Below are 25,144 nucleotides of genomic sequence, written 5' to 3' on the forward strand. Positions count from 1 at the left end.
AGTGTACAATTCACTGTTTTTTGGTATATTACACTGTTAATTTTTTAAGTTGTGGTTAACATATTTATAACAAAATTTGTCATTTTAACCTTTTTTTGCTGAAGAAGATTTGCCCTGAACTAACATCTGTGCCAGTCTTCCTCTATTTTTGGTATGTGGGTCACTGCCACAACATGGCTGACGAGTGGGGTAGGTCCACACCTGGGATCTGAACCCATGAACCTGGGCTGCCGAAGTGGAGTGCGCCAAACTTAACTACTGTGTCATGGGACCAACCCCATTTTGACCTTTTTTAAGTCTACAATTCAGTGGCATTAATTACATTCACAATGTTGTGTAACCATCACGACTGTGTTTCTAAAATCACCCCAGACAGAAATTCTGTAACCAGTAAGCAATAACTCACCACCCTCCCTCTCTGAGTCCCTGCTACCCTCTAATCTACCTTGTGTCTCTATGAATTTTCTAATTCTAGATACTTCATGTAAGTGGAATTATGCAATATTTGTCCTTTTGTGTCTGGCTATATGTCTTCAAGAGGTGTAGCATGTATCAGAATTTCATTCCTCTTTTTTTTCCTTTTAAATAACTTCATTCCTTTTTTATGGCTGAATAATATTCCTTTATGTGTGAGTGTGTGTGTGTGTGTGTGTATATATATATATACACACACACACACACTACATTTTTTTAAATCTATTTATCTGTTGGTGGATACTTGGTTGGATTTCATTTTGCTGCCTAAGAGAGGTAACAGCCATTCCAGGTATCTAGTAATGAGAACCAGAAGTTTGTGGTTTTTGATTACGGATTAGCAGCCTGAGAAGGAGGATGCAAAGGGAAGAATTGTGCTTAGTTTAGAAGATACTGTCTATTATTATTGTTTTGTGGAATGATAATCATAATAGCTTGATAGAGCTAGTGATCTTCTCATAGTTATTTTGCTATTTTATTTGAGTAGTTTATTCATTTTTAGGCCATGGCAAATTAAGGATAAAAAACTTTTGGCAAGGATAGCGGTTGTTAAAAATGCAAAGAATTACTATAATCAGCAATAATTATGGATGTTAATACCATCTTTCATTTAAAAATAGGTTTTTTTTTTTTAAACCATGTGTTTTGAATGTCTTTCATTCAGTAAATGTTTATTGAGCCTCTGCTCTCTGCAGGTGCTGTGTTAGCGACAGAGGATATGGAGTGGACAGATCTAACATTGTCATTTCCTTATGGAGCTTAGATTCTAGAGGGGAAAACAGACACTAAACAGATAATTACGTAATGGACTAATTTTTTGATTTTCAGCTCATATTTTTTCTTCAAAATTAATATCTACATTGGGGCTGGTCCAGTGATGAACTGGTTAAGTTCCCATGTTCCTCTTTGGCGGCTGGAGGTTCGCCAGTTTGGACCCTAAGTGCGGACCTATGATTGCTTGTCAAGCCATGCTGTGGCAGGTCTCCCACATATAAAATAGAGGAAGATGGGCACGGATGTTAGCTCAGGGCCAGTCTTCCTCAGGAAAAGGAGGAGGATTGGCAGCAGATGTTAGCTCAGGGCTAATCTCCCTAAAAAAAAAAAAAAAAGGGTCTACATTTAATATGGCCATTTTCTGTCTTGAAATCTGTGATTGTCAGTGTATGTCACAATCAGTGGCATTCTTAGAACTGAGGAAATACAGTAATATATTTATTTACAACTGTATTAAGTGCTTTCAGTAAAAAGTAAATGATTTTATTAAAGAGTGTGTGACAGGGACTTGACATGTTTGGGCACTTTGGGAAGGCTTCCCTGAGAAAGTGCCCTTTCAACAGAGTTTTGAAAGATGAGTGGAATTATGTAGGGGAAATTGAGTTGTCAGATGTGTGGAAGAGCTTTCCAGTCAGAGGGAAGAATGTGTGACAAGTTTTTGAGGCTAAAAGAGATGGAGAATTCAAGGAATAACGATGACAGCTAACATTTCCTGAGCTCTTATTATGTACCAGGCTCTGTTCTAAGTTCTTTAAGTGAATTTAATCCTCATGACAACTCTGTGAGGTGGTCTGCTATCATTATTTTGTCGCTGATGAATCCAAGGCATGGAGAAGTGAAGTAAATTACTCAAGGTCCCGTAGCTGGAAAGGAGTAGGGCTGAATTTTGCACTTAGGCTCCTACACTCTTAACTGTCATGCCTCCTGTAATATCACTATTAACACTAACGTGGACAGCAAGGAGGAGAGGAGCCAGAGAGTTAGTCAGGAGCCCCATCATATAGGCCAGTGGTTCTCAACTGAGGGTGATTTTGTACCCCAGGGGACATTTGGCAGTGTATGGAGATACTTTTGCCTCTCACAACTGGGGGTAGGGTGTGCTACTGGCATTTGTGAGTAGAAGCCAGGAAGGCTGCTAAACATCCTACAATGCACAAGACAGCCCCCTACAACCAAAAATTATCTGGCCCAGATGTCAGTAGGACCAAGATTGAGAACCCTGATATGGACTCTTATCGACTGTATTTAGCATTTTGGTATATGTCCTAAGAGCAGTGGAAAAACATTGGAGGGTTTTGTGTAGGGGCATGACAAGATCAGATTTGTGCCTTAAAAGGATGACTTTAGGGGCTGGCCCCTAAAGTAGTGAAGTTCGGTGTGTTCCTCTTTGGCAGCCTGGGTTCACGGTTTTGGATCCTGGACATGGACCTACACACATCAGCCATGCTGTGGTGGTGACCCACATACAAAGTGGAGGAAGATTGGCACAGATGTCACCTCAGGGCTAATCTTCGTCAAGCAGAAAAAGAGGAGAGTTGGCAACAGATGTTAGCTCAAGGCTAATCTTCCTCAGGAAAAAAAAAGGAATGACTTTACTGCATGTTGGATGTTATATCAGACATTATAAGAGACTTTAGTGGATGTGGGGAGATGAGTCATGAGACTTGCAGAGGAAGTGGTGGCTTAGCCTAGAATGTTGACACTGGGGATGATGAGAGGTTGTTGGACTGGAGAGGTAAGTGGTAGATGCTCAGTGAGTGGCTGTGGTTGGGTTGCAGAGAGGGGAAGTTTTGGCTTGTGCATCTGGTGGATAGTAGGGAGCATTAGAGTGGGGAGGAGGTTTGGACAAGGAAGACCATGCATTTATGTTGCAAGTGCTGTATTTAAGGTGCCTGTGAGGCAACTAAGTGGAGATTTTGAAGAGGCAGTTTGGGGCTATAGATCAAGAGCTCAAAGGAGAGGTTTGGGTGTAGATAAATATTTGAGACTTGTGAGCATATAGAAATCACATTGAATTCTGAGCACATTGAAATCATGAGTGTGGATGAGATTGTCTGGGGAGAAAGTATAGAGTTGAAGATAATCACTCCTCAGGCAGAGCCCTAAAGAGCTCCAAGATTTCGAGGTCAAGTTTTGAGTCTTTCTTCTTTCTGACACTTTTTGATCATCCTATGTGTTTAGTTCAGATCGTTCTGTGCAAATTGGATTTGTCCAAAAAATTAATCCACAGGAGGCAGAATTACTTTTAGTCAAAATACCTTAAAGTGTTCTCAGTGGTGGTACAAAAAAACTTATAAAAGATTATAAAATGTGAGTTAATTTTTCAGAGTTATGGAAAGTGAATGTTTTTCTTTCTATTTCTACCCAGTTAAAAAAAAATCAAAAAAATAAAAATTCTCCCCCTTTGCACTTACTGTTTTTATTAGATAAATCCTTTGAAAGAGCAAATCTAAGTTGTTGGTGTTTTTAGTTATTTGGGGTTTCTTCTAGTGGCATTAGTGCATGCATTCAGTGAATTCCTGTAGAGTGCAGACCTCTCTCCATTTTTTTCCCTATTCATTCACTGGAACTAAGGCAAAGGAGGGTGGGAGATGTGGTTGAGGCAGCACCCCCACCCCCCCTGCCCCCATGCAGAGCCCTGGCTCTGTAATGGCCAGCCTTACTCACAGTATCTCGCTGCTCCTTGATTTGTTCCTCTAACCATCATAAAAGGAGGATTATTGAGCCCTAAGACTTAGTTTTGTGTCATTGTGACTGGAAAATATTTGGTATAATGTTCAGTCATAATCTACTATTCCTGTGACATATAGGAATTTGGAGACAAAAAAATTCAAGTAGCACAATATCATTAACCTAAATGTGAAGACGTTATTGGCAACACCCCCTTTTCCCCCAAAAATATTTCTACTCAGACTATGATTCACGTTTTCCCCTTTGGTTAGATACGTCATTGCAGATCCAAAGTTTAAATTTTCCTGTGCTATCCATCTATTAGGTTGTATTCAGACTTCAATAATAAAGTCTCTAATCTTAAACTTCCTCTCTCTTTCCAAAAGAATATTTTGCTATCAAAAGGTCTCTGAATAAAAGGAAGATATATTTGTTTGACATCAGGAGAAAATGGGTTAAAATTCTAGATTTTATCTAATATATATTGGTGTTTATGCTCAGAAAAGTTTGTATAGTTGGTCTTCAACTACCAAAAGCTTAAAAAAAAGTGGTTAAATATAGTTACATTGTAAGAGCTAGTTAAGAAAAATGGTACCTAAAATTTTCTACTAAAGGGGAAGTTGCTAGGAAATTAAGTAATGATTTTTATTTGTTAATTTGGAATCCATAGCAACACAATAAATATTATGTCTCTTAATTTGTCTTTCAGTGTTCTTTGGCATGAGTGTCATGGAAGAATAAACAAAATTAAACACAGTAAACTCTGAGTCTTAGCTACCTGAGTTAGTTATTTTCCTTGAATGTTTCACTTTCTACAATTTTGTATTTCAGATTTCTTGAAATTAAAGCATAGTCTGTAAAGGCCCAGACTATACCTTCTCTTTCTTACTCATGCCAGCTGCAAGAGTTTTATATTATGGACGTACATGCAGGCTGGCACTTCCATGCTTAGCTCAATTCAGTGCATTTCTGTCAAATTATGAGAGTTTTATTTGCCTCCCTCAAAACTGTTACATGATCACAGCAGGACAAAAGTTTTAAACCTAGAGGTTTTCCTTGTTTTTAGTGTGTTTTTATGCACTGTTCTTTTTGAAAAATATTAAATGCAGAAAGGTTTTAGTAATATAAGTACCATGAATACACCACCCAGCATTAACTGACGTCACCATTTTGTGACAGTTGTTTCAGATCTTTTCTTAAAACGTTAAGAAGAAAAGGGGAAAGAAGACATTATAAACCAAATTTAGGGCCCTTTGTTTCATTCCCTAGGCCTGCCTATCCCCAGCTTCCCAACAGGGAACCACGGTAATAAAATTGTAAGAAATCCTTCCTCTCCATGTCCTGAAAGTTCTAATGCGTCTCTGCATAAAAATACTGTTTCTTGGGTTTTTGTATATTGCTTTCTAAGTGCTCTACAGGCACAGGGATGTGAAACAACTAGAACCATGTGGGAAACTGCCAGAATACTATCTCAGTACGGCTGGAGAGAGCTTGGGGAATGGGAGGAGATGATGCTGGGGAGGCCACAGGGGCCAATCATGAAGGCATTTGTATACTGAGGATTTTCAATCTGATTTCAGAAGCTGTGGGGGAGCTATTGAAGGATAAAAACTGTTTCAGATTTGAATTATAATGTGAGTGCTTTAGCCACCATGTGAAGAGTGATGGGTAGGAGGCAAAGAACTAGTTAGGAAGCTGCTAGAGTCATCTTGGTGGGAGAGGATGAGAACGTGAATGAAAGCAGTGATAGTGGGAATGGAGAGGAAAATTGGGATAGAAGAAATAGTAGAGAGATTGAATCTTGACGGGAGCTAGGTAGGTAAGATTTAGTGACTGAATGTGGAGGGAGGGAAGAAAGGAGGAAGGAGCCTTATGATGATTCTTCATTTCGGTTTTTGGGTTTTGGGACAACTGATGGGGAATATAAAGAGGACGCGGAAGTTTAAGGGAAAGTTTATAAAGTCAGTTTGTGATACATTGAATCTGAGGTTCCATTGGGACAGCTTCAGTGTTTAATAACCAGTTGGATCAGGACTGTGGGAGAAAAGTCTGGATTGGACATAAAGATTTACAGACTATCATATCACCCAGGGAGGGAACATAGAGTGAAAAGAGTGAGATCAAGCCTGGAAGCCTTGGTTATATTAAAATTTAAAGAGCTAACAGAGAAAAATGAGCCCATGAAGGATTTTGAGGGAGAGAGGCAGAGAATCAAGAGAAAAACAGGAGACACTACTAGTATTGCAGAAAGCCAAGAGATGTGTGTTTTAAGAAGGAATTGAGTGGTCGATGATGGTGGAAGTCCAGAAAGGATGAGTGAGATATAAATAGAAAAATTCTGTTGGATTTGGTAGTTAGAGGTCACTAGTGACTGTTGCATGAGGAATTACAGTAAAATGATTTGGGCAGAAGCCAGAATGCAGTCATTTGAAGGGAGTGGAAAGTGAGGAGGGAGGTGCAAGAAAAGTTGGCTATAAAGAGAAGACAAGGCAGAATTGAACCAGGATGGGATTTATTTTTTGTTTTTCTTTGTTAAAGATGGGAGAGACTTTGACTTATTTCTGATGAGAAGAATAAACCAATAGAGGGAGAGTGAAGACAGAGAAGAGAGTGATAATTGAGACAAGGTCCCTGGAGTTCACATCATAGCATGAAGGATGTGTGTGTGTGTGTGCGCGCGAGTGTGAGGAGGGATATATATGTTTTATGTTTATATTGTTATATTATTTAGTTGTTAACTCTCTTGACTTTGAATCTTAAGATGATGGATTCAGACTATTTTTTTAAAAAAATAAACTTGGGAGGGCCAGCCCTGTTGCCTAATGGTTAAGTTTGCATGCTCCGCTTTGGTGGCCAAGGGTTTCACCAATTCGCATGCTGGGTGGGGACATGGCACTGCTCATCGGACCATGCTGGGGCAGCGTCCCACATGCCACAACCAGAAGGACCCACAACTAAAAAAATACACAACTACGTACCAGGGGGCTTTGGGGAGAAAAAGGAAAAGTAAAATCTTTAAAATAAACAAATAAATAAAATAAACTTGGGGCTGGCCAGGAGCGTAGTGGTTAAGTTTGCGTACTCTGCTGTGGTGGCCCAGGCTTTGCGGGTTTGGATCGCAGGCATGAACCTACACACCACTCATCAAGTCAGGCTGTAGCGGCGTCCCGCATGCACAATAGAGGAAGACTGGCACAGATATTAGCTCAGCAAGAATCTTCCTCAAGCAAAAAGAGGAAGATTGGCAATAGATGTTACCTCAGGACCCGTCTTCCTCACCAAAAAAACCCCCCAAAAACACCTTAACCTTTTCTTCGTTTTTTGTCAAAATGAAATTTGACACATAGATTATATTTCAAGGAAACAGCACTGTCCAGTGGATTAGTTAGACCCTGCCTTATGTATAGACCCACTGGACAGATGGGAGAGTTGTAATAGAATTAGCCTTAGTTAAGTTTCTGATTTGGGATGCTACTGGGAGCCACAGTGAGTTTGTTTTAGCCTGTTCTCCTGTGTTTATTTAGCCGAAGCAGTAACAGGAGCCTAATTTAAAATTCAGAAAGTGTAAGGATGCTTTTGGGCATTGGGCGTTATGAAATCTATAATAGCTAATTGTATTTTATTTTGCGATGTTTTATCTCGCTCATTCCTTGGTGTTTCAGGCAGATTAATTCAACAATATGTAGTATGGAATAGCAAGGATGGGAGGAGAGTTGGAATGGAGAAAGTGAAGTTAGAATTAGGAAATGAAGTATTCTAGGTGAAAATCGTAAGAGCCTGCTTGGAAGAAGGGAAGTGTGTTGGAACGGAAATTAAAGGTTAGATTCAAGGGATAGTGAAAGGAAGATTTGGTTAGGAGTAGGAGGCTCTGAGACCTTGGGTTTTGAACAGGTGTGACAAGGGTTGCATTTCTGGAGATTGGAAAATAGGGAAGCAAAGCCTATTCACTGGGGGAAGATGAGGTTGCTTTTTTTTTTTTATTCACTCTCAGTTTATGGCAAGAGATCTACCAGATAGAAATGTAGGCTTTGATTTTGCTCAGAGCTTGAGCTGCTAGATTTGAGTCATTCTCATTGGCTGATAGTTGAAAATGTGGAGTAAAAAGATGAAAGGGGAGACTGTACACAGCAAAAAGAGACTAGCTACATTTGGGGTGAAGTCGTGGTCGAAGGTCTAAGAGAACTCAAATAGTGCAGTTTCACAGAAAAGAGAGAATCCATGCTCGTTTGAAAATCCTAGGATAATTTGTCCAAAGTAAACTTTTATTATTTGTCTAAGGACATGCTCTTATCTTGGTGTAAAAAGATACAAGTTGTGGCAACATGGCTAAGAGCATTTACTGGAGTTGGTTTCTTAGGATGTGGATCTCAGCTCCAATACTTAATGACTAGGGGATATTGGGCAAGTTACTTAACCTTTCTGTACCTCAAGGGCTTACTTAGTGGACTAAAGGAAAATAAGCACCTAGGTTTGCTAAGTAAGTGCTCAAATGACGGTAATTATGTTAGTGTGAGGTCTCATCTTCCCCATCATCTTGCAAGTTTGAGTTTTCATTGAGAAGAGATTATTCTGATAACATTGTTTAATTTTATAAATATTAAGAACAAAAGTAAGGTTCCCCTTTAATAGAATTAGTACAATTTGAATTAGATCCTGATATATTGCCATAAGTTTAATCATTATTTCCCAACTGTGTTCCTTGGAGCGTAATCCTTGAAGAATTACTTAGGGTTTATTTACTAATGCGGTCAGGTAAGTCTGAGAAATGTGCTTTTATTTTATTCGTTTCTTGGAGATTTATAACATATTATTAAAGACTGGTTAAAAAAAGTTTAACCTGGCATTTTCCAGACTTATAAGATCATAAGATTCACTTTCTCCCATTTTTTATATTGAATTTTATGTGTTGGAATTTTACTTACTTTACTATTTAACTTAGGTGTTATATTTTTTATGCACTCAATCTCATCTGTTTAAAAATGTTTAGCGGCCAGCCCCGTGGCCAAGTGGTTAAGTTTGTGCGCTCTGCTTTGGTGGCCCGCAGTTTCACCGGTTCAGATCCTGGGTGCAGATCTAGCACCGCTCATCAGGCCATGCTGAGGTGGCGTCCCGTATAGCAGAACTAGAAGGACCTACAACTAGAATGTACAACTATGTACTGTGGGGCTTCGGGGAGAGGAAGAAAAAGAAAAAAAAGAAGATTGACAACAGATGTTAGCTCAGGGCCAATCTTTACAAAAAATCAGTTTAAATTGAGATATAATTCACATACTGTAAAACTGACCATTTTAAAGTATACAGTTTTAGGGGTTTAATATATTCACAAGGATGTATAAACATTGCCGCTTTCTAACTACACAGCATTTCATCAGCACAAAAAGAAACCCCATACCAATTAACAGTGACTCTCTATCTCCCCCTTACTCCAGCCCTTGGCAATCAGTAATCTACTTTCTGTCTCTGGATTTGCCTATTCTGGACATTCATATGAATGGAATTATGTAATATGTGGCATTTTGTGTCTGTCTTCATTCACCTAGCATGATGTTTTTAATGAATGAACATCTATGTTGTGGCTTGTATCAATACTTCATTGTTTTTTAAGGCTGAATAATATTCCATTGTATGGATAATAGCACATTTTGCTCATCCATTTATCAGTTGATGAACATTTGGTTTGTTTCCCTTTTTTTGGCTATTATGAATAATGCTGATATGAACTTTCACGTACAAGTTTTTGTGTGGACATACATTTTCCTTTTTCTTAGGTACATATCTAGAGGTGGATGCTGGATTTTATGGTTTACGTTTAATGTTTTGAGGAACTGCTAAACTGTTTTCAATTGTGGCTGAACCATTTTACATTTCCACCAGCAAAGTATGAGGGTTCTGATTTCTCTACATCCTTGTCACCGCTAGTTATTTTCCTTAAAAAAATTTTTTTTATTATAGCCATCCTAGTGGGTGTGAAGTGGTATCTCATTGTGGTTTTGATTTGCATTTCCCTAGTGACTAATGATGTTGAGTGTTTTATGTGTTTATTGGCCATTTGTATATCTTCTTTTTTTTAATTGATCAATTTATTTTATTTTATTATTTTTTGAGGAAGATTAGTCCTGAGCTAACATCTGCCACCAATCCTCCTCCTTTTTTGCTGAGGAAGACTGGCCCTGCGCTAACATCCATGCCCATCTTCCTCTACTTTATATGTGGGACTCCTCCCACAGCACTGCTTGGCAAGTGGTGCGTAGGTCCACACCTGGGATACGAACCAGCAAACCCTGGGCCGTCGATGCAGAACGTGCGAACTTAACCTCTGCACCACCGGGCCGGCCCCTGTATATCTTCTTTAAAGAAATGTCCATTCAGATCCTTTGCTTTTTTAAAAATGTAATTATGTATCTTTTTATTTATTACATACTTATATGTGAATACATGTATTTTATCTATCTCATCTACTTTTGTTTTCTTAAATTCCAAAAGAGCATAGTACAAAATCTGATGGTAAAGGAAAAGTCTTTAATGTAGAAGGACTGAAACCATGGTACATGTTTAGTTGTCGTCTTTTCCTAGTTGATCTTTCTTAGTGATCACTGTACGATTCCTAATTATTAGTTGAGTAATAAAGTGAACATTCTATGAATTTAGAAAGTTTATGAGTTAACATTACCTAAAGCATTTGTTCCAGGGGTGATCAAAGCCCATGGTTTTTGCTGTCATTTTATTTTTCTATTTGCCCCAAGCATTTAGTTAGAAATGGATTTAGTTCTATCCAAATATGTGTTTACTTTTCTGTGTTGTCATTTTCACTGCTCTAGGAAGAATAAACTTCTGTACTTATCCAATTGCATATTATTTCCTTTAATCAACCTTAATGTGCCTAATATTTGAAAACGTAACGATCAGAATAATTTTTAGAAACCTGGTCCAGTGATGTACTTGATTTTACCGGTAACTTTTGAACCTGAATTTCCAGTTCCTGAATTTTCCTATTAACTTTATTTTAAAAGTTTGGGTCATATCAGCCTTTTAAAGACCCTACAAGTAATTAAATGATTTAGGCTCCTGAATACTTCTGATTTCATGTCTTATGCTAACTTTAAATTATCTTACTTTTTTGTGTGTGGTAAAATACACGTAACATAAAATTTGCTATTTTAATTATCTTTGAGTATTCAGCTCAGTGGCATTAAGTACATTTACATTGTTGTGCAACCATTACCACTATCCATCTTCAGAACTTTTTCATCATCCTGCATTGAAATTCTATACCTGTTAAACAACTCCCAGTTTCCTCCTCCCCCCAACCCCTGGAAACCACTGTTCTTTCTATCTGCATGGTATTTGACTATTCTACATACTTCAGATAAGCAGAATCATACATTTGTACTTTTGTGTCTGGCTTATTTCACTTAATATAATGTCTTCAAAATTCATCCATGTTGTAGCATGTGTTAAAATTTCCTTCCTTTTTAAGGCTGAATAATTGTATGTATATACCACAGTTTGTTTATTCATTCATCTGTTGTTGGACATTTGGGTTGTTTCCACCTTTTGGCTGTTGTGAATAATGCTGCAGTGAACATCAGCATACAAATATCTATTTGAGTCTCTGCTTTCAGTTCTTTCGCGTATGTACTTAGAAGTAGAATTATTGGATCAAATGGTAATTCTGTGTTTAAAATTTTTTACTAATTTTGTTTTGAACTTAGTTAAATCTTTGCTGTCCTTTGTTGTCATACACCGTTTATTTTATATCCGTCAGTGTGTGTTAAAGCTAATCTGTAGTAGCTCTTTCATGCAATTGTATTCTGAGGGGAAAATGCTAGTGTTACTACCCAGAAGTATGCTTTGTGTACCTATAGTTTGTCTATTTAAAAATATATCAGTTGGGGCCAGCCCGGTGGCACACGTCCTGCTCCGGCGGCCTGGGGTTTGCCGGTTTGGATCCTGGGTGCGGACAGGGCACTGCTTGGCAAGCCATGCTGTGGTAGGCGTCCCACATATAAAGTAGAGGAAGATGGGCACGGATGTTAGCTCAGGGCCAGTCTTCCTCAGCAAAAAGAGGAGGATTGGCAGCAGATGTTAGCTCAGGGCTAATCTTCCTCCAAAAAAAAAAAAAAAAAAATCAGTGTTTAAGTATAGGATATGTGTTTTGTTTAGTAGATTGGAATCACCATTAGCTCTTTGCTACTCCTGCTCTCGGTATTGCCCCAGGCATCTGGTGGCAATGTATAGCAAAAACCAGATAAGTTAGTTTTAAATCCTGTTTACCTTATTTAAGCTGGTTGTTTAGTGGCCTTCTTCAGTACCATCTCCAAGGGAGGTAACATCTGAGTTTTGGGTAAAGTTGGCTAAGTACCAAAAGGACGGAGGTTTTCGTGGCTCTGAAGCCATGGTTTTTTTGTTACACAATCAGGTTCCCTTCCTGTTTGTTGTGAAAGAAGTCTTATTAGAGAATAGATTTCAATTTTTTATAATTTAGGTTTGGTAAGAGAAGTCCCATTTTAGTATAGATTGTGCAGAATTGGCCACAGATCTTAGAAGGGTAAAATTGGCATTCTTGATAAATTTCTAAGGGAGGCTTCAAGTACAAAGGCAATGTACGTGGAAGTGAAAAATCTTACTGTTGTTATGGCTTTCTTAAATTAAAAAAAGAGGTTTGAAAATTTTTCCCAGAAAAATGATACTTTGTAATTTAAAAACATATTTGCTATCAGTTGAAGCATAACTTAGCCTTGAAGTCTTTTTCTATAAAATACAAACTCTAGTAAGAAAGTGCTGTTCATTCATAGTCAGAGGGGTAAAGAAGGTATAGGTTTTTTAAAGATAGAGGCCAATGTGAAATTCATGTGAGAAGACTAATTGCTGTGGTCATGTCAGTGTTTAGAGCTTGAGGTTGGTATATTGCAGAGGACTTTGCAGGATTTTTGGTACTAAAAGGCCAGTTAAGCAGACTTGGAAATTGCCAGAATTGGGGTAGTCAAATAAGTGTTAACTATTAAACTGTCTCCTCTTCTTAGAAACCTGTTGTGACCCTGCCAGGCAAAACTAATTGCTCCCTGTTGCATGCTTCCTTCCCTTTAAGCATTGTGTTTCTGTCTCCCTCAACTAGATTGTGAACTTCTTTAGGGCAGAGATCTCGTGTCTTACTCTGTATTTTCAGCACCTAGCATAATTGCTCCCACATAGTAGACCCCTTTAAATATTAGCTGAGTCTCTTCCCCGTATGAGACTTGGGCACACATATAACAACATGGGGGGCCAGCCTGGTGGCATAATGGTTCACTTTGCATGCTCTGCTTTGGCGGCCTGAGGTTCATGGGTTCAGATCCCAGGTGTGGACCCACATACTGCTCATCAAGCCATGCTGTGGTGGTGTCCCACATACGAAACAGGAAAATTGGCAGAGATGTTAGCTCAGGGACAATGTTCCTCACCAAAAAAAAAAAAAGAAGAAGAAGAAAACAACAACAACATGGGAAGAAGCAACTACTGTAGTTATCAGAGGGAAATCTGAATCAGAGTTTGGATGTGGCCAAGAACAAAGGAAACCACTACAAAACAGAAACAAGAGAGAAGCTTTTTTACTTTCATGTGGTATATCAAGCTATTTCCTTGTCTCATGTCCTTGATACTTGGCTCAGGGCCTGACATTCTTTTGTTTACTTAGCAGAAGTTGAAGCATGAAAGTTGTGGAGTGACAGAAGCATATAATTTTAATACAGTGCGATATAGCCACAATAGAGGCATATGCATAGAGTATTGGTCTGTGAAAGATGGAATGGGGGAAATCTTCACAGAAGGTAATATTTTAGCTGAATAAGAGAGGGGGGAAATACCTTCTGCCAAGCAAATGGTCTATGAAGAGAGGCTTAATGGAGCACAGTAGAGTCCAGGAATGGAGGGAGATGGGATGTAACTGGTACGTGTGGGGCAAGTACTGTGACATAACGTGGCTGTCTTACTGGGAGGAATCTTATTTCTGTTTTTGCTTTTTTCTCCTTTCTTCTGGTCTCTCTGTGATAGTCTGGGGAATTTTTGCTTTAACGTAAGTAATGAGCCAGTGGAGGATTTCACACAGCAGAATGACGTGATCAGAAATGTGTTTTGAAAGGCAGACTGGCAATCATGTAACCATGTAGAAGGTGAATTACAGGGCAGATTCTAGAGGCAGGTAGATGGATTTGGAGGCAGTTGCAGTATCCAAGCAAGAGGTGAAGAGTTGCTATTGTATGATTCTATTTGTATGAAATGCCCAGAAGAAGCAAATTCATAGAGAGAGAAAGTAGATTAGTGGTTGCCAGGAACTGGGAGGGGAGGGTAATGAGGAGTGGCTGCTACTGGGTATGGAGTTTCTTTTTAGGGTGATGAAAATATCCTGGAATTACATAGTAGTGATGGTGGTGCAGTGAATATACTAAAACCCCACAGAATTGTATACTTTTAAGTGGTGAATTTGGTAGTATGTCAATTATATCTCAATTTAAAGAGAGAGAAATATGAAGAGTTTCTGAAACAAGTAGAAACTGAGAATAAAGAGGCCAAGGGGCCAGCCCCGTGGTCGAGTGGTTAAGTTTGCGTGCTCTGCTTTGGTGGCCCAGGGTTTTGCCAGTTTGGATCCTGGGCGCAGACATGGCACCGCGCATCAGGCTATGCTGAGGCGGCGTCCCACATGCCACAACTAGAAGGACCCACAACTAAAGATATACAACTGTGTACCGGGGGGCTTTGGGGAGAAAAAGGAGAAATAAAATCTTAAAAAAAAAAAAGAAGGCCGAGTTGGGTTTGAGAGAAACTCAGAGAGTTGACAGTACTTGGAGATGTCCAAAATGAAGTAGAGTCTGGTTCTGAAGTTTCTTATTTGTATGATTGAATTGGTAGGGAAACAAATTTTGAAAAAGCAAGTTTGGAGAGACATATAATGAATTGTATGAAATGTTTTGAATGTGTAATCAAGGCAAGCAGTTAAAGGTAAAGGCACAGATTTCAGGAGAGACTCTGGGACAAGAGAAAGAAATGAATGTAAAATCATGTCCCCTCCACCCCCTTTGGTAGGTAATCTCCTTTTGCTCCTATCCTCAAAGCTGATGTGGTGGTGGTGGTGGTTGTTTTCAAATAAATCTCAATCTTTATATTACTTTTCAGGCTGAGGCAAGGCTGGCAGCAAAACGGGCTGCCCGGGCAGAAGCAAGAGATATACGCATGAGAGAACTGGAACGACAACAGAAAGAGGTAATGTGGGGGAAGAACCCTAATTTTGTGTTAGTCTCAAAAAAAGTCAGTACTTGGATAGTTTACTTCTGAGGTAAATCTGATTTGCTTTGAAATGCTGGGAATAGTATAACCTGATGTATATATTTTAACAAGCCATTTTATGCCAGCAAATTAAATGCAAGATTTGTTTTAAATAATAGCAGTGAACATATAATAGCTTTTACTATGTACATTGTTATAAGTTATCTTAGTGTTATAAGTGCTTTATTTATATTTGCTAAAGTAGGCTTAGAGACAACAAAATTATTTGCTATAGTCCTAAATGTCATAGAATTTCAGTTATGATATCTACATAGTAAAACACTGTGAAGTCATTCAACCTTACAATTTTTAAGCATATTTAATAATGGAGAAATATATTCATAGAAGAAAATGAAAAAAAAGACAACTGTAAGACTGATAGGACTCCAATTTTGTGTTACAAAAAATAATGTCCGTATATAAAGTCAAAAACTACTAGAAAGAAGTGATTACTGTCAATACTTTGATATGTCTATGGTGGAATTGTGACTGGTTTTATTTTCTTGTTATGCTTTTCTGTAGTTCATAAGTTTCAGTATGCTTTTATCATCAGAAAGAAAAGCAAAAAACATTTTTTAAAAAATAGGCGTATAGAAATTGGGCTGGTTTAAAATGAAACAAATACTCTTGTTTACCTTTTCCTTCTGACATTGACCTGTCTCTGAAAATTTCCATAAAAATATTTCTGATGTGGTATTAGTATGAAGGGGAAAAAAACCTCAGGATAGTATTAGACACTTTATTTTCGTGTTGGTGGTGGATCTTCTGCTAATGGGTTAAAAAGAAGAGTATAGATTCCATATTGTCACAGCCCAAAAACAAAACCAAAAACATCTGATATGTTGCTGATTTTTTTAACCTCAGGTATGGTTTGATATATTGAATGCAGTTCTCAGCTTGAGATGAAAATGTTGCAATGCATTTTATTTTATACTCCTAAAATTATAATAAATTATAAGGAGATAATTATTAAATGTAAGTTCTATTTATGGTCTTCTAAATTTCAGAGAACCTTCCATCTCTTTATTATTGAAAATATTTAGCTTAGTAATTTTCTGTTTTGAATGTGTATCTTACTTTGAGTCAGCACTCATTGCTCTTCAGGGCAAATGTGTATGACTAATTTAAGACTTTCTGGAGAATGCAGGATATTGGAAACTGTTCAGTTTATCAAACTTTTGCATTTGTAGCACTCTCATCATTCCTTTGATCGGAAATGGGGACAGATTCAGAAGTGGCTGGTAGGCCAGGATTGCTTGTCCTGCATGTTGTGATCAGTTGCTGAAATAATGCAATCATGAAGTAAAACATTGACTAATAGTTTGCAAAGTAGGAATGTTTGGCATGTTTGAACCTAAAGGTCAGAGAGTATCTCTTCTATCTGTAGTGGACCAAATGTGTACTTGGCCAACCATTTTCTGTTGTAGTCTTTGCCTTCACACTCATCTCGTGAATGCTCCTGACCAAGGATTTAGTAAATGAGTCTGATATCTTTCTGTGGGTTTGTTCCTCTCTCCCTCAAATTTGTCCCTCTCTCGAGACCTCACTCCCTCTCTCCCCTTCTCTCTCTTTCCCCCATCTCCCTTTTGTCGTCACTCCTTCCCTCTCCCCCTCTTTCTTTCTCTCTTTTTAAGAAGGAAGTCAGCAGGGTCTTCATTTAGAGATGACCCAAGTCATTCTTTTGTCTCCTCTGAGAATTACTCTTATTTTTTCAGTTCTCAGTTTTTTTCAAGTCTTCTACCACCACTCCCAAATTTATTAGCTACAAGAGCAAATTGCATACCAGTAGAATATTAATTATTGTGAATCATTCCTAAATTTGAACTTTTTTCAATGTTGAAAAGTTCCCCAACTGTCTTCTGTTGCAAGTTCTTAACTTGGTATGTGAATAGGCTTGGCGGATGGGGCATGCAGCCTTAAAATCTCAAGCAAAGTTTTGAATATATGTATATTTTTATGTGAAATGCCCACAGGTATTTTTACATTCTCATTCTCAAAGGAGTCTATGATCCCTAAAGTGTTAAGAACCACTATCTAATTGCTGCTAAATAAGCAACTTTCGTAAGTAAATCTCTTCTAGGGCAGTATTTTAAGGTACAACCAGAATTAAAATATTTTTGACTGTTTTGACCTATAAATTTAAAACTTTGTCATATTCTCGTTGTGATATTGTAGAAAAGAGAGAGAAAAGATGTTTGGTTACTTAAAATTAAGTGACTCTTCATGTATGTGTTTGTTACTTTGGAGTGGAATGTGTCCTTTGTTGTACTAAAGCTAGCCTAATTATTTTTATTTAAAGTGTCTTCTGCATGTAACTGGGTAAATATTACTGATGATGCCTTAAAAATATTTTGTGTTAATAAAAGAAATCACTTTTGCTTGCAAATTTTCTATCTAATATTTCCATAGAAAATTAATTTCTTCTTTTAATTATGTATTATAGTTCTAAAAGTAAATTGTCAAATTTTAATATCTTAGGGAAGACCAAAACATTAAATAAGAAGAAAAGTCTATATTAAAAATCTAATCGTTGTTTCCTATGTTCAAAGACAATGAAGATAAACATATTTTTTATCTCTGTGAAATGTGTGCAGTTCAGGCAGCGTGTGCATTAGATTTTCATGGAATGGGGAGCAATTTGGCTTAGAGGCTTAAAATGCAGATGGCACTAACCCAAGTCTTGAATGATAGCTAGGACAAGAAGAGGAAGTGGGGTTTAGTTTCAGATGAGAAATTATCACTTCTAACCCCTTTGACCCTTGCTTTTACTCTTCTCAAACTGATTTTCCCTCTCACTTCTTATCCTTGTCTCTCTACCGACTTTCTGTTTGTGAGCCTACAGTAGAAGTTGGCATATGATGGTCACAATATAAAATATAAATTATTGATAAATTTATAATAAAATAAATAATGCATATACAAACAATAGAACTGTCAGTTAGTAGAAGGTAGACTCTTCCTATGTAAAAAATTTCTCTTAATTTTAATACTTCTTTGTGTGGGGGTCGGGTATTGGGATGTGGCTAGGGAAAACAAGGGCCTGAGGCTCAGGCATGAAGCCACCTTTGAGTGTGTTCTGAATGCCAACACTGTGCTAGTACTTTTTACGTATGCTTTCATTTCACATTATAAGATAGGTACCACTATGTCCATTTTATAGAAAAGGTAATAAAGGATTGATGAAGTAGACAACTTGCGTAGTCATTGGCAGAGCCAGAATTTGGAAGTATGGGAGAGTGCAACATCTGCTAATAGATTGGAAGATGAAAGAACCAATAAGAAAAGAGCCTAGGTCTTTCTGGGCCTCCAAATAGTCTTAGTTTAACCAATGATTCTAGTTTTTTTGTTTTGTCTTTCGGAGGAAGATTTGCCCTGAGCTAACATCTGTGCCAGTCTTCCTCTGTTTTGTATGTGGGTCACTGCCACAGCATAGCCACTGATGAGTGGTGTAGGTCCACACCCAGGAACTGAACCCGGGCCACCACAGTGGGGTGTGCTGAACTTAACCAGTAGGCCACAGGGCCGCCCTTGATTCTGTTTTTAAACGGGATGTCTTAATCAGTAGCATGTTGGTGACCTGAAAGAGTAAATGCAGTTTCTGAAGTTTCCTAATTTGAAATTGAGGGAATGGCTCTGGCCTTGACTTAAGTATTATTTGTTGACAGAGAAGACTGCCAGGTGTATTCACGGGGCTGTGTTTTTTTTTTAAGAAAACCACTTCATCCTCACTTCAAGTGCACTTTTAAAAAAGAGAGTATGTTTCATTTCTGTTAATTTCATTAAATGTATCAAACTATATTTTTCCAGAAAGCCTTGAACAAATTTATATCCCTCTTTTTTTGTGTGAAGAAGGTTGGCCCTGAACTAACATCTGTTGCCAGTCTTCCTCTTTTTGCTTGAGGAAGACTGTCGCTGAGCTAACATCTGTGCCACTCTTCCTCCATTTTGCATATGGGATGCTGCCACAGCATGGCTTGATGAAAAACGTGTAGGTCTGTGCCCAGGATCTGAACTGGTGAACCCTGGGCTACTGGAAGTGGAGCATGTGAACTTAACCACTACAGCATCGGCCAGCCCCTACATCCATCTTTTAAGGCATTGCCCTGTTTGTTCAGCCTTGGATACTTTATCCTAATAAGGACACCCAGGACAATGAAAATGTATTGTTTTCCTGACTGTGGAAGAGAGGGATACTCTGCCTTGTAATTGGTACCTAAAAACAGTTTGCTGGAATTCTTTCTGTTGGCCTCTGGTGCTATTAACTCAAGAAAAACCAATTGGCAATTTAAATACTACTCTAGAAATACCTGGGAAATGAAGCTTTTTGTTCTTCCAAGGAGGAGAAGTCTCTGAGTAAAAACCAGGATGCCTTGCCATTTTCTTCATGTTCTTTCTGTGTAATCAGTGTAGATTTAGCCAACGTAGGACGGTATCTTCATGGTTCAGTGGTCTGCTGAGTGAGAAGATCTGTGACGGTCCCCACTGTATGACTTTGTAGATTCTTACCTCATCTTTTTGTGCTGCAGTTTTCTTTATTGTAAAATGAAGAGATCAGACTAGATGATCTCTAAGGACCCTTCTAGATCTTCAAAATAACTCTAGGGTTGGTGCTAGTGTCTTTTCTTTTACACGAGGGTTTCCTTCTATTTCCCTCATATTTGCTACCATGCAAAAGTATTCAAGGTAGGGGGAGTAATTAAAAACTACCAAATGTCTGCCTTTCTTTATAAGAGTGGTGCTATGTGGCAGACTCTTAGTAAAATATGTGTTTTGAGTCTTTTCTGGTGTAATAAAAATTTGCTTTGTGCTTGTCTTACTGTTTATGTGGTAGCCACTAATCATATGTGGGAATTAGGTTTAGATTTAAATTGATTAAAATTAAAAATACAGTTTCTTGGTTGGACTTCTAGCATTTTAAGCTCACTAGCCACATGTGGCTAGTGACTATCATATTAGACCACACAAACATAGAATATTTCCATTGTCACAGAAAGTTCTGTTGGACAGTGCTGGTTTAAGGTGTAGTTAGTAACTGTGGAATAACCTGTATTCTCTCAGTTCAAATTAACTGGCCTATATGGGGTTTACATTTTATTCTTTAGTCTTCTGAAGTCTTTTGGGGCCATTTTTTCAAATCAGCCTAAAAAGAAAAGCTGTTTAAATATGGAGGTATATGAATATTTAATAAAGTACTTTTATTTAGAATTATTTTAATAATGGGCATAATTGAAAATAAATACGAATTATCTATCTTTGCTGCATCTTTAATGGTAAGTTTTTGAAAATTGCTCTTGTGTGGTAGGTGGAATGGAAAGAACGAATAGAATAAAGGAAAGATTGAGCATTAAACCATGTATGTCACCCTAGTACCCCAAGTAATACTGGGAGGGGGCATGTAGAATTAACCCGCCTGTGTAGTGCAAGGCTCTTTAAACTAACCAAGCAAACTAGCCTAAAACTGGTTACCACTTAATAAACTGTACTTACCCTGCTAGGCTAATGCGCATGTCCCAAAACTTCTGTGGTATATCACCTGATAGTCAAAGAAAGGGAAGAAATTTGCTTGGCTCCTTGCAGATTACATGTGTCTATTACATAACAAAAATTAAATCAGTGACAAATTCCTAAAGATCAGAACAAGCTTTAGATATGAAATCATACTGGTGCTTATAAACAGACTTTTGAACAGATCTGATGAAATGCATCAACGTATACAGCAGATGACAAGCAGGAGTTCTTTGGAATTATACTCAAAGATCACGACCAAAATAAAGCATTAAATTGTAATGTTTCAGATGAATTACTGTTTCTTTATTTGAAATGAATGGTCAGGCATAGCCACATCTGTTTGTTCCACCTACATAATGATCATGCTGTGTTGCCTTGGAGTGATGAAGTATTGATTCATTTTGATAAAGACAGTGTTGATTAGCTGTGAACCCATTTGGACAGTTGTATGTAGATTCTTAGTCAGTGCAAATTACTTTAACACTTTGGACTTTGAAATTCTGAAAGATCAGAAGTTCCTTACTGTTTCAGTTGATTAGATTCTAGGGACTAGTTGTTTGATTTGCCGTGACTCCGGGTTTAATGCTCCCATGCTAATTATGAATGTGGAAAAGTTTAGAATTGCATTTAGTTTAGTCACTTGTTAGGCTGTGGTCAGTTTTTGGAATAGTCTTCATAAGGCATAACTCTTGAGATAACTTTAACAACGCTAAAATATTTATCCAATTTCTTCTAATTATAAGTAGTTTTTCATATTAGCAAACACACCATCAGGGGCTATTTCATTTAGTTGTTTCTTTTTTTTTCCAGTTAGAGCGGTAAAAGAAAAAAAGGAAAACTCTTTGCAGTGAGCACAAAATTATAACCTAAATCTTTTTAAAGCAATACACTCTCTCCTTGAACTACATCTGTAATAAAGTAAAGTCTTCCTGCCTTGCATAAGCTAACATTCACAATGAAAAAAAATAGATGAAAGTCTATTTTTAATGCTGAACTCAATTTCTGTTTGTTAAGTATACTTGCTTATTTTTATTTTGGTATATTGGACTTTCTTGGTCATATATAGATTACATTCTACAAGTGGTCAGACATACATACACTTGTTAAAACAAAAACATTGCCAAGATTATTTCTGCTTTCTTTCAACTGAAGCATGTGGCTACCCCAAATTCAGCTTTTGAAACTGAGTTGTCCACACCCACCTGCTATAAGGAAGATGCTGCTGGGTTAACTGACTGATCTTTGCTCAGTTGTTCTGATAGGCAGCCCTCTGTTCAGTGATTAACTCTTCATGTACTTTCTCCTTTCCCAGGAAGATTCGGAAAGGGCCAGGTATTCCCACCGGTCCAGTCATCATCGTCCTTATCTGGTTTGTAATAACCTATAAACTTGCCCCTGATACTTTTCCTCATTAACTTAATGTAGTCACTCATAAACTTTTACTATATTTGTTTTTATTTTTATCAGGGAGTTGAGGATGCATTGTCTGTTCGAAGTCTTGGCAGTCACAGGGTTGGTATTTTAAGTTGTTTATACCATGATATCAAAGCTTGCATGCGTGATCTTTCTGCAGCATTGTTGCCTAAACAGTCTGACAATGTTCATACTCCTTTGCCTTTTTTAAAAAATAGAAAATATTGGCAAAGTCCTTTCAGTGGAAATGATGCTTTCTCTCAAATTATTGGTATGAGTAAATCAGTTCTAAAATCTTGACTGTTTTCATCTATCAACATATGTATTTACTCTTTTACTATAAAAGGACTTTTATTTTGGAAATATCACAGAATAATAAGATTGATTTTATAGAATAACATCTACATGGTTCTAATTTTCAGATTTTTCCTATTTTCATATTTTTGAAAATGACAATTTATTAAATGAGAAATAGCTTTGGGGCTTGGATGACTAATTATAACTTTATTATATGGAATAATTGAACTACTGACTTGAAAAATTCTCTGCTTGTCATGTTTATGTAAATTGTCCTGCTTCAACATTTTGATTAACATTTTGTAGTATGTCAGGTTTTTTAGCATACATTATTATAAGTCAAGGTAAATGAGAAGTCGCTTGTGAAAGCCTTGCATATTGTGCCCAGACACTGATCTTTCTTAAAGAATTGTGCTTTAAACTTTAAAGGAGTGCTTTTAATTTGCACATTGACAATATTGTGTATGGTATATAATTACATCTAGATTTTTCATAAGTAAAATGATCTTTCATGTTAAGGTCGATATTTGTTAGTTTTCCCCAAGTCTAAGTTTCTTCCCATCTTGTATAATATATAAAAAGGCACTCTATTAAACTGAGTCTGCTCTGGTATACTAGTTATTGATGTATCTGTACTCTTAAATAGTCCTTTACTCTGGTTATATTTCTTAATGGTGAATGTAATCTACTGTCTTTTTAGAGTAAGTCAGTAAACTGGTTTTTTCTTTTTTTTAAAGATTTTATTTTTTCCTTTTTCTCCCCAAAGCCCCCCGGTACATAGTTGTATATTCTTAGTTGTGGGTCCTTCTAGTTGTGGCATGTGGGACGCCGCCTCAGCATGGTCTGACGAGCAGTGCCATGTCCACGCCCAGGATTCGAACTGACGAAACACTGGGCCGCCTGCAGCAGAGCACGCGAACTTAACCACTCGGCCACGGGGCTGGCCCCTCAGTAAACTGGTTTTTGAATCAGAAATCTTTTGGTTAATTACAAAAGTTTAGATTTGTAAGGATGTTAACAGGCCTTTACAGAAATCTAATCAGCAGTTTAAGAATAATTTTACAGGAGGAAAACTTTAAGATAATTCGTCATGTTTCTCCCTGGAGATATTTTATTTTTTCCTCTTTAAATATTTTGAAAAAAATCATACAGGGAGTTGGTTAACAAAAAGCTTAAAATAAGTTGAGTGTCAAGGGCTTTGAAAATAATCCTTTCTCCTCCCTTTTAAAAAATCTATGGCTTTTTCCTTTGCTTTTCATTATAATGCTCATAGTGTGAAGTTTCAGACAGTTATTATCAAACTGGTTATTTGTAAATTTGTGTGTGACCTCAGGGAAACTTGATCATATATTAGTTTAACCTAACGGTAAAACTATCCAAATTCAACCTAATTTAGGAGCCTTTGAAACAAATCTGCAAACAAACAAAAAAGAAAACAGCAATTAAACTAATAAGGAATTGTTTACCCAGAGTGTCTATCAAGTAATGAGGTTGATTTTTTAATGAAAATTATATCATTAAATAAATTTAAGATATAACTAGAACTCTCATTGTATGTTATTTCATTATGGTAATTAGAAGGTCTGTTACTATGGGAAAAAGGATAAAGCTGCCAGTATTTAAAAAAATCAGCGCGTGAACGTAAAGATTAATTACAATGTTACACTCTAGAGGAGACTCTAGTTAGTACTTTATTGTGTGTGAGTGTGCATCCAGCACATTTTAAATATTTACACTTTCCTCGAAATAAGTCTGAAAGGTCACCAATAACATTGTGTAAAAGAAATATAATTGAGATAAGTTTTTCTGTTTTCTCTCAACTAGATAATATTGGGAGTTCTAAGTTTTCTTCAGATTTGCTTTTAAAATAACGTTACCATCTACATTAAGCTGAATGTATAGACAGCTTTTCTTCTCGTAAAGATAAATGTGATGACCTAAAACACTGACCTAAATTTTATTGAGGTTTTCTGTGTAATTTGGTGGTTTTCGTTTTTCTCTGCCAGTTACTTTTTAGCACTTATGAGCCATGAATTAAAAAGTCTAACACTTTTGGATCTTGTATGTGATGTGTGAACATTAGTAGTACCTGGATGTGAGGCAGATGTATTTGTGATTTTGTGCCACATTCTTAGGACTTTGATCTTTCCTTTTGTCTAGATAACTTTTTTAGGTGCTAACTTCTTGAAGGTGGCCTGCCAGAAGCTATTTGGGCTGGAAACTGTGTCAGTGCTTTAGACATTCTGTATAAAAATAAAAAGAGCAAAGATAGTTCAAGACTGTGAGTGGTAGGTTTAAGAGAAGGAGGATTAAATCAAAGCCCTTAATTTAGAATTGAAATAATCTCTTTCTTGAAAACAATCTAACTTACAAAAGCATCTTACAAATGCTTGGTCACTACTTTGTATACTGAAATACAAGAAGACCATAAGATAGAGATCCAAAGTTAGAAAATGAGGTGATCTTGAATCAGAGTAGTAGCGATACATTGCTATTTCTCACTGGTGGAGATTTTTACTTTTGTATGTATTAGTTCTTGTTTATATATCAATGGCCTTAGTATAATTTTAATGAACTTAATTTTAATATACTTGCTATTTGTGATTTGTCATTTACTACTACTGTTTAATTCTGTTGAAGAACTCATTGAAGGACATAACTGGGACAGACTGGAGCAGAGCCAGTACACCCAAAAGGAGAGACATCATGG

General features: G+C 37.2%; 1 protein-coding gene across 9 annotated transcripts in view; it reads left to right on the forward strand.

Moving 5' to 3' along the window:
* Positions 1 to 25,144, forward strand: part of LRRFIP2 (LRR binding FLII interacting protein 2) — a 108,064-nt gene that overhangs the window by 26,375 nt on the left and 56,545 nt on the right. For 6 of the 9 annotated variants that reach the window (XM_046671030.1, XM_046671016.1, XM_046670998.1 and 3 more), the window contains 5 exons: positions 15,067 to 15,153; positions 16,407 to 16,457; positions 22,037 to 22,093; positions 22,192 to 22,236; positions 25,075 to 25,143. In XM_046671030.1, coding sequence (XP_046526986.1) covers positions 15,067 to 15,153; positions 16,407 to 16,457; positions 22,037 to 22,093; positions 22,192 to 22,236; positions 25,075 to 25,143 — 309 coding nt within the window. The remainder of the gene's footprint in view (positions 1 to 15,066; positions 15,154 to 16,406; positions 16,458 to 22,036; positions 22,094 to 22,191; positions 22,237 to 25,074; position 25,144) is intronic. The other 3 variants (XM_046671064.1, XM_046671025.1, XM_046671051.1) reach the window with 2 other exon arrangements.

The sequence above is a fragment of the Equus quagga genome, chromosome 1 (genome assembly GCF_021613505.1).
Source record: "Equus quagga isolate Etosha38 chromosome 1, UCLA_HA_Equagga_1.0, whole genome shotgun sequence".
NCBI lineage: Eukaryota > Metazoa > Chordata > Mammalia > Perissodactyla > Equidae > Equus > Equus quagga.